The following is a 21,376-nucleotide window of genomic DNA, read 5'->3' as shown; positions in this document are numbered from 1 at the left end:
ACCCCACATCAGAATTACAGCCCCTCATCTTAACTGGGTCTGTATAACATTTATTCTTAATTCCAGGGTCCCTGACCTTGACAAGAGCCCATTTCACTTCTTTAACTTCAATAATAATTTCTCACTTATTCTTCGTTACTTTAGCTAAGGTTTTCCACCTTTAAATGATAATATTTTGAACAGATATAAACAAACACAATATACACCGGTTCTTAGCCTAAAATTACAGTACACCTAATAACTCTATTAAAACTATTCACTTACATTCATACTTTCCTCTTGTCCTGAAACAAAGTTAAACTTACAAAATTAACACTAAATTATTTCTTACAACTAATTTTCTGTACACAAAAGGTCCCAGTTGATGGCAAGGTCATGGCTACCTGGCCACGTTTACAGGCAGTCCGCATCGTCCAGGCTCTAGGCCTGCAATAAGGTAGAGCTGCGAGAGGATTCATGACATTACTGCTATTATTTTGGAGAGAATTTCATAGTTTTCTCCCCTTACTGCGAGTTCTAGAAGTGTGACTATTATTCGTAAAGGTTTAAATAAGAGAATTAATCTAAATATTTTAAAACTTAATTCTTAAAAACAAACATTTATAACAGAAATAATGCTTTATAAAATATAACAGTCTTATATGTTTCAGTTTCAGAAATAATTACTTAAGGTATCAACATTCATTACGTTATCAGTAACGGGACCAGTTGTGATTAAGGGAGTACCAGAACTTGGGCAGTCAGTCTAAAATTTTACATCATGAAACGCGAACTCACCTCCTCCCCTAGGATTGAGCCTGCAAGTTGCATCCCTGAATTGATAGCACTAACGGACTCGTTACCAGGACGGGCAGGAGCCTGTCCAGTAAGCCCCGAGCTCACTCTTAACTCCTCCTTAAAAACACTCGTCCACTCCTCCTACTTTCCAGAAGGTTTCAGCCCAGACAACCCCAAATTTTGCAATCGGGTTACAAGCTAGCTGAGAGGACCCCACGTCGCTCGCACCGCGAGGGACATTGCCCTAAGTTATGCCACAGAGCAACCCAGAAACGTCATCACGAGTCAGCGACCGGGCTCACGCCACACACCGGTATGTGCGCTGCCAGCACAACCACCGCCCCAGCCTGCCACATGCTCCCGTCACCGAGTTGCGCCACTTTGCAACTGTGGCAACCCACTCAGCCTGCTTAGAAAGAAACAGAAATTTAAAGATGGCTACGGCAAAAAATTCAGGAACGCAACAATATCGTACATACACTCTGTTGGATTGTGTGCAACTTTATTTTACAATATACAGCTTTAACGTAATGATGTGTTTCTGAAATATTAAGTGCGTACACATTAGTAAATAAAGCTCTTTTTTTTTCCAGCTTTCCACGGATTGCCATGTAAGTGACTACGTATATATGAGTATTGTTTCCATATTTTTTTTAGGAAAAAAATCATTGCCTAGTTTGTTTTTGTTGAAAGTTACATATTTCTTTGCATTATTCATAGGCAATGAAAAATGTAATTAATAGAATGAGCTAAAATTAAATAAAAATGGGATGTATGAAATATAGTTACATACACTGATTAAAGTAGAGTACTAGTGGTGTTTTACGTAGTGATGTAATCTTTATAGTGTGTTTCTGTATTGCATGATTGATCCTACCCCTGGGAACAGTTCAGCATGATTAAAATTTATTAGTGATTTGGTACCCAAGTGGTTAGGAGCCCCCTGCAATCTTGGAGCTTGTGTTACCATGAGCCTCTGAGCTGGTCAGTCAACCAGACCCTGCTCTAATCTTAACTTTTATGGTCGAGTGTATAATTTTCATACAGAATGCTGGATTGTTGAAACAGTTTTGAACATCGAGCTTTTATCTCTGAGCTTCGGCAGGGCCTCGTCACCTTGAGGTGACAACCTGGCTGGAGGTTTCGAGCACAGGAATACTGAGGGTGATGTTATGTGTACTCTTTTATGTACAGTATGCATCTTTGCCTGTTTTCATAACACACTCATCTAGCATGCAATTTTTTTTTTTCAGCAATTCACATTTTTCAACATGATTTCCACTTTAAATAAATATCAGAATAATAAAAATGTGTTCTACAACTCAGTCTATAACTTTAGTACTTAAAATAATATGCACAACATTGTTTGTACTGAGAACAATTGAGAAAGCACCTGTGTTAATCATTTTCATTTTTCTTAAACCATACTAAAATATTAATGCTAATCACTGATCTAGCAAATGTGGTCAAGTGGTTAGCTAGATCACTTGTCTTTCACCAAGGCATACTTTCTTTCACTCAAACTATACCAAATGTTCTAGAATCATTATGAAAGTTTCTAAATAATTCCAAACGTAAAATATAGGCATTAAAAAAAAATTTAAAGTAAGTTACGCACTAAAAAAATGCATTTACATACATACTGTGCCTGGCGGTTATCTTGGCGTCTGAGCTCCCTAGTCCTGTCTTGGGCGGAAGGGAGGGCGAAGAGAAAGCGATACCCTATTGTCAAGGTCAGCGGCCAGGTTTGTACTAGCAACACAGAAAACATTCGGCGCGTGAGTTCCTACACTACGTAAGTCTGTATCCACGCCCGTGGGGACCCCAGGGCGGTAAGGCCTTTTGGCTAAGAGTGCTGGGTTACCAAACCAAAAGTGAGAAATCCTATGAATTGTACTTGTACTACGTAAGTGTAACATTGTGTAAATTGCAGTGGTTGTGCTCAAATATTTGTACTTATCTGTCAGGAAAAGTAACAAACTATTATCTAAACCTGCAACGTTTTACTTTGTCACATCAAATGTACTTATGGTGTCTGCTAATTATTATGCTAACCAAAATTAATTGAAATGTTGTTAACTCAGTAACTAGCGAAAACCAGACACGATTTATTTTGGAAAACTAGGTCACTTAGTATGTAAACTAAATTTAAAACTATGCTTCTCAATTCATTGTGTTCTCAAAGTTATTTTTAAAAAAGTCTTACAAGAAAAAGCAAACGACCAAAACATTACACAATTGTAGCTCTCCGCGCGAAAGCTATCTCACAGTTGATGACGCAGGAGCCAGTCTAGCCCTTATCGTTCTCCGGTTTCCATACCTAAAACGTGCCATTTAGCGCTGGATTTACATTTAACTAAACATGGAGCTTGTTACGTTATATTTGCTGCTTTAACTTCATGTCAGTCGTTTAGGAAACACCTGACTACCAACGTTAATGGCATTTAAAAAATGCTTGTGTATGTGTGGCTTTATATTTTAATGCACCTTTAATCGATTATTTATTATAAATATAAATACAATTTGCATTGTACTTCCACTTTAGAATGCATATTATAACCTTTAAAACCTCATATATATTATATGATTTGTTTAATGTAAGTGTTAAGTTCTCTTTCCATGATAATTGATTGTATTAGGTGACGAAAAACAAAATTAAGTTAAAATTAATTACTATTATTACTATTCGATTGCCAGCATTCATAGTGTACAAACAATGCAGAACATATAACTTACAATGTTAAACTTTCCATTTAAGCCACTTTTGCGCTTTTTTGGAGTAATAGCAACTTATACCATAGAATAAATGGTTTTTATTATTTCCCGCTCTCCGCTATTTATCACTTTACGGCGCCTCTGCGTGCTGCCTGCCACCTTCGCCTTCCATTTTCGGGTATACACTGAAGGGCTATATTTTCCTAACAGCCACTACACGGCTCTCGGCTACGTGTCGCCTGCTTACCCCCTCTTCTTTCTCCCGTCCCGCGCTGAGAGACGCCAAGATAACTTCCGGCCACAGTAATAACTTAGTAAGAAAAATGAGTTAAATTGCTTTTCTAATTAAAACGTCTTAATACAAAAAATAATTTACACAAATATTAATAATGATAAAATACACATATAAAAACTGGTTCACTATAACTTTAAACTATTTAATCAGCTGATTCCTCTGAATGAATAAACATCATATTAATTCTTCAAAAACTCTGGGGATGGCAGGATCTTTCAATATTACAACTGAAGTACTGGTATGTCTTACGTGGCAAACATCTGCATGTGTTCCAGGGAAACTTCAAAGTTGGGTCACTGAAAGTCTACAAGACAGAGTTGTTTGTGCCTAAGTGTGAAACAATACTTATTTTGACAACAATTTTGAAAACTGTAAAAAAATTTGTAGCACTTACATAGCATATTATAAGGATATTTTACACAATAATGTCATTGTAAACAAAATTTGTTGAGAAAAAAAGCATTTGTTTAGACAATTAGTTAAAATAGCATGTATGTTGGACATTAAAAAATACATGGCCATGCATTTAAAGTGTAAATTAGCAGTTTTTTTTTTTGTTTTTTTTTTTGTTTTGTTTTTTGCAAGATGCTAGTTATTGTATACCTTTATATATTTTACAACTGTTTTTAAATGAAATCTCTTCACAGTTGGGCAGCCCAGGTAGACAATCCTTAAAATTGTTTTGTGTATTGTGTTTGAACCCTGGTTGAGCCCTACTCATGTCTGGGTTCCATGGTTCTCCAGAATCACTCCAGGCAGATGCTGTACGGTTCCTTGATGCACACTGTAGCTGAGTTGAGTAGTTGAGTGTCACTGTTCCTAACAACACGTCAAAGAGACGCAAAGCAACTGTGACGTGTTGTTCCAGACGCAGGAAAGTCGAGAAGTGAGCCACTTCCAGTTCACGTCGTGGCCTGACTACGGGGTGCCCCACTCAGCCCTGGCCATGCTGGACTTCCTGGAGCGAGTGCGGCAGCAGCAGAGCTCTCTGGTGGCGAAGCTGGGCGACACGTGGGCCGGCCACCCGCGAGGCCCGCCCATCGTGGTCCACTGCAGCGCCGGCATCGGCAGGACTGGTGCGTGCCTCTTATCATTCTCAAGGGAGAAGAACGAAAAAAGAAATATTATATAATTCAAACACTAAAGGCAGGCATCTACAAAACCTCATAAAGTTTAGGAGCTAGGCTCAAAATCTAGAAGCCAGCAAAAAAAAAAAAAAAAAAAAACAGATTTCCTTTTAGATTTTATTTAAACATTTAATTTCTAAACACCCGGTAGCAAAAAAAAATACACTTAATATTTTGCATTTTAAGGACTGATAATGAGTAATTTTTTTGTGGTTAATCTGGTTAGTACAGAGTAGGTATGGACTATAGCCATTGAAGTAATCCCTTAAAATTTAATAGGGCAGGAAATAAGGCTTGGGGTATTGCTCATTTGTCTTGAGGCTCTTTTACCTGTCTCAACTCGGGGCTGAGAATATCATTTAAATTTTTTAATTTGCAATTTAAGAAATTGTTTCCCTTTCTCAACTGTAAGTAGGTTTTTGTACCTCTTAAGATCTTTAATTTTTTAATCACGTTGACGTCAACCGGGTCTGCGACCCAGGAGCCTGGTCAGTCTCCACCTCCTTTCCGCTCGCCACCGTCCCACTTCCCTCACTGGCATTCCTACCGTCACGAAACTATGTAGTCGTGTGTTTGAATAGCGCACCAAAAACTACCACAAAAGGACGCTGTAGCAACAGTGCGACGTCCCCTTAAAGTTTTAACGTATTCACCAATCATTCAGATTGTCTCTCGATGTAAAATATGTCTCGTGTGTTACTTAATGAATACATTGTTAATATCCCTCCCCCCCTCCCCCCCGTGAATTTATCTCGTCACTGACGGGGGAAGGTTTTTTTTGTTCAATATATATTTTTATTTGTTAATATAAAGACGTTGCTGGGCGGATCCGAACGTGAGCCGAAGTCGGCCTTTATTTTAATCTAATATATTAATAACTGTTTGTTTAGTAGTAGCAGAGCCGTGGGAGAGCGTGCCATAATTATAAAAAGGTTTTTGTATTTGTCCTACATAAGATTTCAAGGCACTTAATCATAAGAGCATAACAGTAATCTGGCCTAGCGGGAAGGCACCATGATGTTCTGGGAGAGCCTAGTGCTTGGCCAGTTCTCCGCCGTCAATGACCGAGTTGACATAGCCTCCCGCACCCCGGGGGCCTCACCCTTTGTACTCTGATCCATAGTTCTGCTTTATCTTTAATCAATTACAAATCACTTTCGCGTTATCCCCGGGGCTTGCCTCGGTCGAGGGACTGTTTTATTAAATCTTTCTCAGCTCTTAACGAGACTCTTTTTAAACACATACTACGTAATTGCTTTGAGCGACCACGTGCGTGGGCCTCACTACCCTAAATCAATTCAGTGCCATGGGCCTTTGAAGTGTATCCTCTCGAAGTTGTGTATGGGAGCACGTGTATACATTAAATACCTTAAGTATGAAACTACCGTATAAACCCACGTTCCACCCGCCTCCGGGTAAGACCCGCACCCTTATTTTTAGAATGCCATGGTGGGAAAAAATGTTTTTATTGTAAATCTGCATGGAAAAAAAATAATTTAGTCGTGATTTCTTTTCCTTTCAAACAGTAACAAATCGTAAAGAATTACCAAAAAAGTACTATGCTACTTATTACAGCCTCTGCATTTGCGTTAAAAGTGTACAGAAGGCAGGCAACTGCAATGTGGCAACATCGCGCGAGTAGAACGTGGCATCGCCGCGCGCGATCGAGAACAACACGCCGTATGTGCGCGTGACCTTGCCCAGCTCCCAGCTGTTTACAGTTACAATCTTCCGCGTCCATTATCGTGCGCTGGGCAGCGACCTCGTTCAAACAAATAAACGATAAAGCACGCGAGTCCTAGCCACGCATAATAAAAACTATTTTTATTACATGCATAATAAAAAACCTTGTGCCTAAATGTGGCATCTTCTACAGCTTCCGCAGCTTTAACTCATGCCTCTGAAATGCTATTAATTTCTCATCGTAGCTTGTCGGTAAACGCTGGCAGATTGTAGTACGCCGCCTCATGGACAAACCCTTTCTTACCATGAACCTGCACATCCAGTTCCTACTTGCTTTAAAGCCTTCACCCACGCTAAGTTCACGAGCAATTTGCAGCGCCTTTAGCGAACACATTTCCGTGCTTACAGTGTACCCGAATTGCCGTTTGTCCTGTATGTAGTCGTAGAGTTTTTCCTCTATCTCCGGAAACTTTGCTACCGCACCACGGAACGCACGTCTATCGCCACTGGCCGAAAACAGTTTGTCTTTACTTTTCCTCCAATCCCTCACACATGATTCGTCGACATATTTTCGCCCAGCAGCACGGTTACCGATTTCTTCCGCTTCACTGATTATTTTTAATTTTTCCGCAGCTGTGAAAGAACACAACTTTTTACGATTCATTACAATAGTTGCAGCCAACACACGTGTAAAACCACTGGGTACTTTGCAAATGAGGATAGGACAGTGCGTGGGAGCGTGCGTTTGTAACCAGCGAAGCTGCAGCGTGACAATGCTGTGAGGAATGTGACCTTGATTGTCTGCCGCTTCCTTCCCCTCCTTTTCCCCTACTTCCTTGTCTATCACAGCAACCTCCAGTCGTTCCGGCGTTATTTCGTCACCGCGCTAAAATGGCCCAAGACCCGTGTAACACCTGCACCCTACTTTTTCGAACCTGATTTTTTTAAACTAGGTGCGGGTGGTACGTGGGTTTATACGGTACCTTACTTCTTTTCTTTTACCAACCACATGGTGACCTATCCACTGTGAGCAGGCATGTGGTACGCCTTGAGAGCCCACGATTCATTAATATAGTACAAGCGTGCCCGATGCTGAGAGCAGGCCAGGTCTGAGCGAATTACGTGTAGCAACTGAGGGTTGAATCTTGCCTCACACGGGCGACGTCATGCCCTGAGGCGGGCCTCAGCTGGGTCCACGTGGCCTTGCACATGGTGGCGCCCACTATCTCTCATCACCGTAAAGACCCTCTGAAAACCCTAATCACGACGTGTTTTCTCATATTAATAAACATTTTTCTATTCTGGTCAAGGATAATGGTTCTTTGGAATGAAGACGTAGCCTGAGCTTGATGCCTTTGGAAAGAGAAGATGGAAGCGTCCTATATTGCAGCAGTACTGGGAGTAGCCAAGTCCATCATTTATGATATACTCCAGCGTTTCCAGGAGACAGGCAGCTACAAGAGAAGAGCTGGCAGTGGTCGACTGAGTGCCACTACTCAATCTTACGATAAAGTATTGATAAATCACCATTTAACTGCGTCTTGAGGTTCAGGACAGATTTCAAATGGCGCTAAATACACATATTAGTTCAGACACTGCACCGCAGAGACTGAGGGAGCTTGGACTTGGGTGAGGCGCCATGTAGAAGGGCCCCAACTTGTGGAGAAAGATGATTATTCACTGACCAGCATTTCCATTGGATTGTGGAGCAATGGGGAGCAGTTTCATTCACAGACGAGTCTCACTTCTCCATTCAGATGGTCGAGACAGTGTGTGGAGACGACCAGGGGAGTCATTCGCTGAATGTACTCTTCCCGCGTCACAGCCTTTCCGAAGGCAATCAGTTATGGTTTGGGGAGGAATAAATTTCTATCCGTGTACTGAACTGATTTTATTGATAATGTGGATCTGACTGCTCAGCGTTATGAATCCTATAGAGCATTTGTGGAATAATTTAGGGAAACTTGCTAGGCATCATCATACTCCTAGTAACTTAAATCAGCTTCAAATTTATTTTTGTGAAGAATAGGATACTGTGCTGGTGGAGTACATTCAAAATGTACCTAATTTATTCTGTGCCTGACAGAGTTAGGGCCCTTCGCCGTGCAAAAGTGGAGAATATTTGTTATTGTGAGACCATCTCCTGTCAGAAAACCTGATAAAAATGAAGAATTATCAGTTTTAAAAATGTTAATTTTTTTTTTATTTCTTATCCTTTATAATTTATTTGTATAGTATTATTACTAAAAATTGTTCATGGCAATTTTTTTTCAATAAAATAACTTATAAAGAAAAGTGTATACAGCAACTTGGTACAATATCAGTAATTAGATTTTACTTAATGCAATTAAAATACCATCCTTTTTTCTTGGACCTAGTCATTTCTATAAAATATTATTTTCTTAACAACAAAATTCGGTGCTGTTTTCAAAACTACTGTGTAGTTATATCTTGTTATCTTAACAAAGGTTAGTCACCAGCAAGAAGGCATCATGGCGACCTGGCGCTCGGGATTGATAGAGCCTTGACTTAGGGGCCTGCCTAGTCAGGGGTGTTTATGTTTTAGTGAGGCAGGATGATAAGAGATAAGTGCGACGCTCGCTGGTGCTTCTAGCAAGATACCGTCTCCAAGTGCAAGGCTCTGAACTGGTGTGCAGTCTTTTCGTCGTGCATAGGACAACTACAAGTAAATTGATCAGAAACCATGACATTAGATGATGGAGAAATGAAGATAAAGGTGTAATGGAAGTCCCTTGAGTGCTTTCAAGAATATGTACCATGCCTTTCATGTCTAAAAAATTATTCTGGAAACAATTGTTTCTCAGCTTTTTTCTCTCGTAATATATACAGTTGAAATATGGAAACACAACTACTCATCTGCCCTCAGCAAATCCTTAATGCTTTTCGTAAACAGACACCAGGATCTTGAGAAGTTTTTAAATTGTTTGTTTTTTCTGAAGCTGTGCACATCATATATGTTCCCAGGTAGGTGGGACCCTTAACACTTCTCCAGTCAGTTGACTTTGTCTATATCTCGCATGTTGAACTACCGTTTCTCATGATATAAAATGTTATTCTAAAAAATTTCATTATCGGTTGAGGAAACTTGGTTTGCGAAAAACAAATTTATAAGTATGGTAGCCACATTTAATTGTATGTGCACAATACAGATTAATGAAGTGCTACCAGCTACATAATTTTTTTGTGCACTGCAGGTAACATTTCTGACTATTGATGGAATATTTAAATCCTTGTCGTGTAAACATTCTTTATAAATTAATTTTAGTGTTTGTGCATACATCATTTTGTATATAGTTTTGTATATGCATAATTTTAGTCCCAAATTTAAAAATTTTAATTTGTATTCAAGGTTCAGATTTGAGGTGAATGGTATTTGACTCACCACTTTTTTTGTGTGTGCTTTCTCTAGTGGGAGCCATTAAAGTTGAGATTAAATGTTTCACATGGCAGAGTAAATGTTATTGCTTGTTTGTTGGTTTGGTGAAGTTGTAAAAGTTACTGCGATTCTTATCTGCCAGATTGTTCATCTTACCTACATTATCTTGAGCTTGCCCGTTCTTCTGTGTAATTTTATTGTTAGATGTTGGCATTCAAAGTCATGGGCTGCACTACATAGGCCAAAATTTAGTTTTTAAAATGTGCAGAAAAAGCATCCTAACATTCCATGTGTCTATGAAACTTAAAAATATTTTATTATTTAAAAAAAAAATTATAAAAATGTGAAATTGTACTAGAGATTATAACATTTTATATCTTTTAAGTCAAATTATATACAATGTAAAATGTTATATATAGTGTTAATTTTACTAAGAAAAATAGTTTGAAGAAATTTTTTGTGTGGTTTTGCTTATGTAAACTAGTTCAGAGAATTCCTTAGTTTAAATGGAGATATTTCTTTATGTTCATGTTGGCTATGACTCCTTTCTCAGCTGCTGTTCGTAATTTACAAATGACATCATTTTTAATAGATATCAAATAGTAGAGCCACAACTCTCTTAACCAGCAGTATGTGTTAGTGGTGTATTTCTTTTGTTTACAGGCATGTTTTCTACCTTGGACATCTGCATCAGCCGTCTTGAGGACGTGGGTACGGTAGACGTGTGTTACTGGTGTATTGCTTCTGTTTACAGGCACATTTTGTACCTTGGACATCTGCATAAGCCGTCTCAAGGACGTGGGTACGGTAGACGTATGTTAATGGGGTATTGCTTCTGTTTACAGGCACGTTTTGTACCTTGGACTACTGCATCAGCCGTCTTGAGGACAGAGGTACGGTAGATGTGTGTTACTGGGGTATTGCTTCTGTTTACAGGCACGTTTTGTACCTTGGACATCTGCATCAGCCGTCTCGAGGACGTGGGTACGGTAGACGTGTGTTACTGGGATATTCCTTCTGTTTACAGGCACGTTTTGTACCTTGGATATCTGCATCAGCCGTCTCGAGGACGTGGGTACGGTAGACGTGCGCAGCACCGTCGAAAGAATCAGAGCTCAGAGAGCATACTCCATACAGATGCCCGACCAGTATGTCTTCTGCCATTTGGCGCTCATTGAGTACGCACTCTCCAAAGGACTCATAACTGAGCCTGACCTGGCTGGTTTCGACAATTCACTCAGTGATGAGTCTGATTGAGGTAAGGTTTGCAATGTTTGCATTACTCTTTCACGGTCATTATTTTAATTCTGTTCAATACAAAAAAAAACTTTTTATTTATGAATAAAACATTATTTAACATAATAGTGTAAAAAGTTCTGTAATCAGTGTGTTCGGGACCATTGTTTTGCTGGATTATCAAGTCTCAGTATATTTTTAATTGGGATGCCAAAGAACAATTAATAAATAATCTGCAAAGTTAGTTTATGTGCACAGACTTAATAAAGCATATAAACTCATGCTGTTTAAATATTTATTATGATCGTTTAGTGATTTCTTACAGAAACTTTAAATGTTATTGAAACATTAATTTATTACATACAGTATATCGTTGAATAATCCTTTTCTTTGAAGGGGCATATACAATGTGACTCATGACAAAAGAAGCATACAGAGTTGTGTCTAATTTTAAGCAAGCATCCACATGAAGTCCATTTTCAGTAGCCTGTTGCAAGAAAGTAAGTGATTTTACTACTAAAATTAGATTTATTTTTGCTACCCACAAGTTCTCTCATCAAAGTGATACCACAGAAGGGCATAGTCAAAGTATTGTTGTTGCAGAAAACTTAGCATATGCACTGAATGATGATTAAGATTTAGCAAAACTAGTGTACAAAATCAATTTTTATATGTTTTTTTCATTTAATTTCAATAAAACCATTCTTTAAATAAAATTGATTTGAGGAACAAGATGTATCCCAGACTAAACTATGCCATACTATGGCAAATACAATATTTAATTGTGACCAAAATAAAAGCAAAAACAAAGAATCACACCTAGCTTTTAGTAAGTATAAATCGTGTTTTATCAAACACTGGAATATTTTGTGTATCATTATTGCGAAAACGTATAATTTTTCAACACCAAGTAAGGCATAAGTTGTAGTAATGCACGCTCAATATTTTTTTTCTGTTACTTCTCACAATAAGCTTTAGGAATATTTTGTAAAGAGAAAAATGTGTTTCAGTAGATAGAATTGTAGATAAAATCATTTGACAAAAGAGCAGAATTTTATTATGTATTGATAGATAGTCAAATAATAAAAGCCGGCATTTTTGTAAGGTCTAGGAACATAACCCGGGACATTAACATTGTTTCTTATTAAGAAACCTATTTAATTAATCAACGTTTGCTTAACAGACATTTTCTGGGATCATAACCTGTCTTTTAATGGAGGACTTACTGTATGTGTAAATAAATAATTCAATTTTCAAAATGTAATAATATTAAACTGACAAGTAATGGAAACTTTGTTCTAAGCACACTTTCTACAGCATCAAAAAATGTTGATAATACCACCAGTTAAGTACATATAACTATTAATTTTACAATATTTGCTAAGAAATAATTTTGGAAACAAATATATTAGTATTAATGTTAGTTTTTTTTGTAATTAATTAATTCATTCATAATGTGTAATATGTGTGAAGTATCTGAATTTATTACCCAGCTACTGTGGTATTGGCATCGGCATAGCCCTGTCTAGTGAGTATGCTACCGGTATGGTGGTCTTTGTGAGTCAAGGTGACTACCCTCGTCTGGGTTCAAACTGTGGTCATGCCTATCTCCAGAAGGCAGGACAGGGTTGCGGTACAAAGTCGCTGAAGTGTTTGGGCTGCTTTGTTGTCTGCTTGATGGCTGTGTGGTACTGAGATGATTGGCTGAGGGTATAGAAGAGAGCAAGAATTTGACCTTTATTTGGGAACTGTCTGCTGTACAATCGCACTGCATAGTTCTACATTTTAAATTGCTTAGTGACTAAATGTGAAGACCTTGTAATTTTTTCACAATGTATAAATTATTATTACCCAAATTATTGCTAAAGTTTTTTTGCAAGTTTTTTTTTGCAACCAATATTATTTCATCTAGACATTAAAATTGTCAACTTCTTACACATATGTAAAAAAGAGATATAAGAAGCTTATCATTATAAACATTTTTTGTGTGTAGTTTTACTTCAGTTTGTGGAACTGTAAAAATATATACTTCATAAAACTAATTTTGGGCCCTAATGTAGTTTTCGTTCAGTTTTAAGTGTGCCTTCTGTATCTTAAATTTTACTGAAACACTATACCCAGAGACAGACCTAGGCTTACCTGCACCCGAGGTATAAATTGTGTTTAGAGCCCTTTCCCTTCCCAACAGCAATAAACGTACCATGCCTAAATTACAATAGATGTAAAATTTTTAGTTAAATTTTTATCAAACCAAATTTGATTATTGGTAATAAGTAAAATCAAAATATTAGTAGATAATGTATTCCGTATTGCCATGAATATAAGTTGGCATGGACATCAGTCAACATTTTGCTTTACAGTTTAACTTTTGGGGAAATAATTTAGTATATTGCAAAATATTTTTAAAAAAATTACTTGCTTACAAATAATCTAGTGTATTTCTTAGAAATCTGCTGGTTATATACACATCTTCAAACATTGTTTATTCACAAATTTTTTTACAAGTTAGTGTTACACAGCAATATTACTAAAATATTTCTTTAAATAACATTTAAAACTTGAAAATTAATGGTTACAACTTAACAATCACAGTCTCTCATCATTATCGCCTTTATTGCAAGTTGAACTTTCTACTCTGCTAGCAATAAACAGTGCGAACAAACATAAATTTGTACGTTAAAATTGTGTTACGTAAAAAAATAATTTTGCATCATTGTAAAATTTAAGAAAATTTACAAAATGCATGTTAAAATACTAAAATAGACATAATTTTATAGTATAGCATATATATTATTTTTTGTTTTCTTGCAATTTCTGAAATGCCTGCATTATGTATAAATTTAAGGAACAATGTCTCCCTTTTATTCGAGACAATACGGTAGTTATTTTTTTATTCGTCTTTTACGATCCCCTTTTTTTAGAAAAAATCTGTCAACTTATTTTGCACCCTCCCACATCTGTTCCTAATTATACCTATCTTAAATATTACTGATAAAATCATTCATGATTAAATTTTTCATAGTTAATTTGTCAAAGTAGGTTGTATTACTTATTTTTCTTATGGCACCTGTTTGTATCGTGTGCTTTTAATTTTTTAATAAAATATTTTCTTATGTTATGTTTCAGAGCTTTCCTCAAGATAGTTTCCTAATTGAATTTTGAGTGCACTTTATTGGATTAAAGAACGCTTCAATCTGATTTGTGATTGGTGATTTACAACATAATGCCAGTACAAGTGGGTCGAACAAAAGTTGTGTGAAGTGGAAACTCAATCACATAATAGTATTACCTTATGTAAGTGACTTGAATGTGATTTTTTATATACTGTTATAATTGTTTGAGATACTGTACAGCAGTCGTTGCAGTTTGCATTGAAAATGCTCGTCAGAACTCTGTTATGTTTCTACTCATAAGAGTGGAGGATCTTGATGTTTTGTAACTTGTCAGTGAGAGGTGTGCAAGTAAAATTCACATGTCACCCACCAAGCATTTTTATTGTGTTCTTAAACTGTATTTGTATGTGCAATTCGAAAATTATGCCTCCAATGCTATGTCTTGTACTATTAAAGTTGTGTCTATTCAGAAATGATTAAGTGTGAGAAATGGTGCTTCTTAGTTTTTGTAATTTTTTTTTTGTAGTAGGTAGTGAATCATTGTTGAGCAAGTGGTCTGATTACTACAGCAATTTAAATGTTTCCCCCCCCCCCCCCCCCCTTGGGAATAACATAGTATATAAAAATTTCATGTGACAAAATTTATTGGTAATGCAGGCCAGAATTATTTTTGGCCAAAGATGGGACACATTTTTTAGATATGGTTTGTTTTTTATGAGCTAAAAGTATTTGTTACACAAATTGATAAAAACGTGGTTTATCTACCTTATTATTGGAAATGTAACTTAATACCTAGCAGCCGTAAACTTTCGTTGTCTAGATAAATGAAAGGTGGTTAGGTCCTATCTGTTATGCAGTAAATCTTGAAATGATCGCATGATGGTAGGCTAATGGGTTGGATAAAATAGTTTCCCACAAAAGTGTCTCTAGTAAGAAAGTTAATCACTTCATGTTATTTAATAAAGCTTGTGTGGATGATGCAGCCTCTTCCTGTATACAGATGGCTATATGTAATAGCAGTTGTGAATTCCTGGTGGCACTGCATAGCTGGAGAGCCAGCCATGTCTGGGAGAGGGTTTTACATGTTAATATCATTAGTGCGATATAGCCATTTGTCACAGTATAACTTTAAAATAAAATCCAAACTGTGCATTGCAAAGCAAACATTATAGTTGTTAAATAAACTGTATGAAAAGGTTATTGTTTCTGAGTGTATATGCCAAAATTACGAATGAACTCGACCCAACCTTAAAAATTATATTGCATGTGTTTACTTGAAAAAAAAAAAAATTAAAAATGAAATGTGTGATGTACTAAAGCTATTGTAATGTTATCTTCCAACCACAATTTATTGAAAATTTCCGTTATTATGTATTTTTCAATTAACTGTGTAGTATGATAAAATATAATGCAATATAGTAACTAATCAGGTTACTTTTCATAAACACATCTAGATATTCAAAGCTTACATCTTATAACTTAATACAATGTTAATTTTTTGTGTAATCCCAAGGAATTTTGTTGTAAAATCAGACCACTGGTTTTTCTAATGATTCATTTATAAATTGTTGCAGTTGAAGAGAAGAAATAATTATGTTTTGTACTCTTTATATTTCTAGTTAAGATATAAAATTAGGCTTATATAAAAAAAATATCAGGAGCCCATCACCCAAAGATTTTTAACTTTGTACCTTAAATTCAAAAGCAGATCAATAACCATTTGTGAAATTATGTGGATGCTCATCAATTTAAAATAAGTGTCTTGGCAAGACAGAGAAGTTGTGTATTATAAAACTGCTGTGTTTAAAAAATGTAGGCAGTATGGAATTTGTGTGAAAAGGATGATAATATATTTGCCAATACAGTACCAAATATGTAGGAATGTTATGGACAACTATGGAATGTATCTGGATAATTTTCAACCATGTAATGATATTCAAGATTTTTTTGCTTGGACATCAGTAGAAATTACTACATAAATAACATTTGTTTTTTGTTACATCATAAACCAATTAGTTGTAAAAATGAATATGTATGGATAAAGACTTCTTAAAAATTTGTGGTCCATATGTTAGGGGTTATAGAGCTCACCAAGATAAGCACAAGTCACCATACATACACTCATAATTCAACCAGTGAAGTTTTTAAGGATGCTTTCCAGCAAATTATATAAACATACAGTTCCCAGCAACCGTCGTAATTTGCGCTGTGGATCTTCAGTGAGACAGAATAAGAGAAGACTGTGATGCATTACACTTGCGGGCATGCGGATGGCAATGCAAGGGAAACACTAAGATTGTATGAGGATGTTTTCCAACAAGGCACATGCCAGATGCGAGAACCTTTCAGTGACTACACCATTATCTCTGCGAAAGGGGCTTGTTTGCAAATTGCAGGTAGAATGACGGGCGTGCAAGGAATGTCTCCTGTCATTCTGTATCTTTCTGGCTTGCTCCTCATTATGTCATAGCTAAAGGCAAGATTGTATAGTAAATAGTGATAAAACCGAAATAATAGTGAAATTAAGTCAATACACTGCAGAGTACTGAAATAGAAGTCATGAACACCTCATTGCACTGAATTGCAGAAAAATTCACTTCAATTACCTGAATTAAACTATTAAAATATAGTTGATTTCATAAATCTTTTGTTTGTTTTTTATTTAAAAACTGAAAATTTTATGTACTATTAAAAAAAAATTGTAATTTCTATGGGTGTTTTTTTTCCAAAGTAATTAAAAGCAATCTATAGCTGATGCCATACATTTATGGTTAAAGCCTACAGAGAAACATCACAAGTATAATGTAGTAAGTACAATGATTTTGGGATTTTAACATCATTGGATAGTGATATTTTGATTATTGCATAATTTATTTGCAGGTGGGTTTTTTTTATTTTTTATTTTTATTTTTTGTAGCTTACACTCATCAGTATATCTAGTATTTTTTATGTAAATATTTTAAGTGTCTTACTACATTATTGTTGAAGCAATTGATCAATGTAATTGTGCTCTATAAATGTACTTTAATGTGTTTTAATTTTTAATGACGATAAAGACAAAATCCACTTTTTTTAATAACAAAATTAGCTTTTTTATAACACCATAAAACCTTGGCTCTAGTCATACTGCAGCATGTAACGTCCTCTAGAACTTCACTGGTTGAGTTCCAAGCATGTATTGTATGGTACCTAATTTGTGCTTGTCTATCACCCTCTAACATCTGTACCACAATTTTTTTTTAACTTTTTTTGTGTTTTTAATTAAGTGTAGTAACATATGTCGAAAAGTAAATTGAAAAACTTTGATTTTGACATTTATTTCATCAATGAAAATTTGATTTTTTTTTCATTCTTCAAAGAGCATTGAGAATGGTAACATTTACTTTCTTAGATTCCTAAAATCTTGTAATACCTAACTTATATATCTTAAACTTAAATAGTTAAAAACCTTGTTAATAAATTTATTTTAGTACATACAGTGAAGTGTTTGAATATGGAGTGAACATGAAATGTATGATAGTTTCAGTTTTGTAACCATGTTAATAAATTATTTCTAGGAGTTTGTGTTTAAACAATACATATAGGTACATAAAGATAGTTAATGAAGTATACATGGCTTGATTATGTTATTGATAATCATGAAATTTAAAGTCAACAAGTGTGTTTTAACCAATGTGTCTTCCTTGCTTAAGCATCTGTGTTTATTTTGACTTAAGGGTGTTAATCTTTATGTGACTCAACATATCGTAGTTCTTTATTACCAGATAAAATATAAGCACAGAACTCCTGTGGTTAATTTGACTTAACAAAGTTTGTGTACACTAATAACTACTTAAAAAAATATTTTATAACTGTAAATAATATTTTAAAACTGGCCTACTATGTGAATAGTATCAGACATGTTATTCGTCATTTTTTCAGCTGTGTCATGTACTGTTGTTGCCAAACAACTTGAAGGGTTGCGTACCTTGTGCCTGACTTCCCCCTCTTTTCCCACACAACGGGTGAAACATGCCGCCGCACAGCGAGCCAGTAGGATACCAGCCATCCTGCAAACATTTGGCTACTAATTACTAACAAACTTTTTTTATGGCCTTTTCATTACAAGTTTCTTATTACCATTCTAATAACTGATCAATTTTTACTGTGCATAACCCCACTAAAGCAATTGAGATGTTTGTCACTACTTATTGAGGACCTTATTAGACAAAATTAATCAAAATGTTTTTATGCGACACAAAGTATGGATGAGGTGAGCAGGCAACCGGTTTTCCTGTCCTACATCTCCTCAAACCCCTCTTGAGATTGTCTCAATCACCCCCATGCAAATAACCTTCATGAGTTATGGCGACAACAGTGCCATCTGTGTTGTTTTAAATCCAGTGAGTAATGTATTTAGAATGTTAGTTCCCTTTGTACATCTGTTTAGAGGCTTTTCAGTCAAGTCTGACATTGTGTAACATTGTGCTCTTACTTAGAACTAAAACACATCTTTATTTAATTGCTGAGCTAAGCTTTAATGTCACTGCATAGATTTTTGAGTTTATAATAAACTGTTAGTGTGATTGTATTTCTAAAGATTCTTTAAGTTTTCCATTTTTCAAATTCTCAGAAGGAGACAATGCAGTGAAATTGAATGGTTTCAATACTCATTGAAATTTTCTTAACTTATATATAGTAAAGCAGTTTTTTATTTGTTAATATAGTTTAACATGGTGTTTAAATTTTTGGTAATCAGTCTCTGAGTAACATGTCCAAAAGATTAAAAGCATTGCGAAGCTTTATTGGTAACAAAAGTCTTAAACAATACACTTTCTTATATTATTGCAGAGGGCTTGTATTTACATCCAAAAATATTTATCTGTAAACCAGAAGTCATTCCTTGGCCATACTTGGCTGTGACATCACTTTTGTTATAAATAAACTTAATTTCTGAAGGATGTAGTGAGGCAATTTGTTTTGTGAAATGTTCCTCTTTTAATTTATTTCAGTGTAAATTATAGTCAACTTAATTTGCGAGGAGAAAACTGAATAAATTTGAGTTTAGATGTAAAACCAGAAAGTAGTCATGATAGAATAAGTACTATTATTTAAGGTTTACTGGAACTTTATCGCATTTGTATTATATACATGTTATACGGATAGCGTGAAGGAGCAGAGACGTTTGTAAGCTGCCCCTGCTGGTATTGAAATTAAATGACCATCTTCATATCAGATGTGTAGTTAAATGTGTGATTTTTTTTTGTATACAACCTAAACTACATACTACTTGAAATGTTTGCCTTGATCTACTGCTTTAGTTTGAAACAATGATTTACAATATTAACAATGTAAATTATTTACTGTAATTGTGTTATTACTGCAGAATGATCTTTATGTCTCTGTAAGTACCTAGTACTTTTTCAGTTATAAAGAATATCAACAATTTAGTATTGGATGTGTATCACATAATTTCAATTGATATTAACCAGTGTCGGGATGGAAGCTAGGATTCATGAAAAGTATATTGGTGCTAGTGTATATTTTTTTGCAAGTTCTTATATAGATGAGGTTGAAACATCATTATTCGTGTTACTCGGGAGTTTGCAGGTCAGTGGTGGGTTGAGGTGGTCATAAAGTTGGTGACGAGCTAGTTTTCGGTCCAGCCTGTGTTTGGAGTAGGTGCTGTGCTGAGGTCTGGTTAAGGTTCACGGCGGAGGTGGCCACAGTGCTATGATGCCAGGCAAGCGCAGTCGTGGTGTCGCGGAGAGCTGGCGGCAGTGCTGGGTTTCAGGGAAGTGGCCATTGAGCAGACAAGAAGCCCAAGATTCACAGTTATAGGAGAACACGTCTGAACAACCTCAATAGTGCATTCACGTGCCATGTGACTCTTTGTGGAATGCTTGTGGGTCAGGTTGGTTTAACTAATGTAACCCAACTTAAACTATTTAAATTCAAATGTAGGTATCGGAAAAATTATAATATCGCTCAAATTTAATTTTTACCTTCACGTTTTTATCGATAGATGATGTTCTACTAGCAAGCCAACTATTGTCTTCATCTAGAATTGTAAATCTTGGCTTCCTTGTAAAAACATTAGAAAATTATTTTGTTAAAAATGAAGTTATTTAAACAACTCTATATTACATTCTATTGTAGATTCTTAGTAAGAAGTTCTTATGATTTATTATGGATTATGAGTGCCAACAAAACAGTTGGAGGAAGTTCTTTGAAAACCATTACTGTAAACAACTAACTTGCTATCTACTGGTCCCAAGTTTTTGTTTCTCAAATTTCGAAAAGAGAAAGGCAGAAATAAACATGGGAAGCTCTGATAATTATAAGAGAAAATTCCAATCATGAAATTATTTGTCTATAAAGCATAATAATTTTGCAGTATTGCCTATGAATAAAACATGAGTGTTTGGCCCTTTTAAGAAAAAATCAAGTTCGTGTGTGTGCATTACCGCAGCCCTGGTCAGAAGGCTGCGGTGCCCTAGCTAAGGCCACTTGTACAGTGGTGCTCTGCTACTGATGATGATCCCAGAGGTTGGGACGATGGAGATAACTGTAGCTTGACCGGGGCAGGCTAGACGAGACAATTCTGCAGTGGTACCCCACTGCCTTCCGCACTCAGGAATTGAAGGGACAACACAGTAACCAGTCCTGGACCCAGAGAGGCAATTTTCCATGTGTGAAAAATACCCGATCCAGCCGGAATCAAACCAGGAACTGGCTCACCATTCAGGAGCAAGTGGCAGATACAGGAATTTTTCTTTTTTTGGGGGGGGGGGGAATGTATAAAAGAAATATAAAAAATATATAACTTGTGTTTAAAAAAAACAACTTTTTTATAGAAACTAACCTTACTGACATGTGCCTACTGTAGCATCACCCAAAATAACATGCCCCCCTTCACTGGTTATAAGCACATTGTTCCCCTACTTCTGGGGAGTGGAGGATGTATTCCCCCTGTTGCCCCCACTCCTCTCCTCTTCATGTCCACCACTGGCTCTCACCACCGAGTCAACAGGTCGGGCCTCCAACTGTTAAT

At 36.1% G+C, this 21,376-nt stretch overlaps 1 protein-coding gene across 2 annotated transcripts in view; it reads left to right on the top strand.

Moving 5' to 3' along the window:
* Window positions 1-19,571, top strand: part of LOC134535111 (tyrosine-protein phosphatase non-receptor type 9) — a 106,772-nt gene extending 87,201 nt beyond the window's left edge. For both annotated transcript variants that reach the window (XM_063374045.1, XM_063374035.1), the window contains exons 11-13: window positions 4,656-4,863; window positions 11,022-11,252; window positions 14,357-19,571. In XM_063374045.1, the coding sequence (XP_063230115.1) occupies window positions 4,656-4,863; window positions 11,022-11,251 (438 nt within the window). In that variant the 3' untranslated portion in view covers window position 11,252; window positions 14,357-19,571. The remainder of the gene's footprint in view (window positions 1-4,655; window positions 4,864-11,021; window positions 11,253-14,356) is intronic.
* Window positions 19,572-21,376: the final 1,805 nt, after the last annotated feature.

Source organism: Bacillus rossius, chromosome 1 (genome assembly GCF_032445375.1).
Source record: "Bacillus rossius redtenbacheri isolate Brsri chromosome 1, Brsri_v3, whole genome shotgun sequence".
Lineage (NCBI taxonomy): Eukaryota > Metazoa > Arthropoda > Insecta > Phasmatodea > Bacillidae > Bacillus > Bacillus rossius.
Note: the sequence above shows the minus strand (reverse complement) of the source record. Positions and strands in the feature narration are given on the sequence as shown.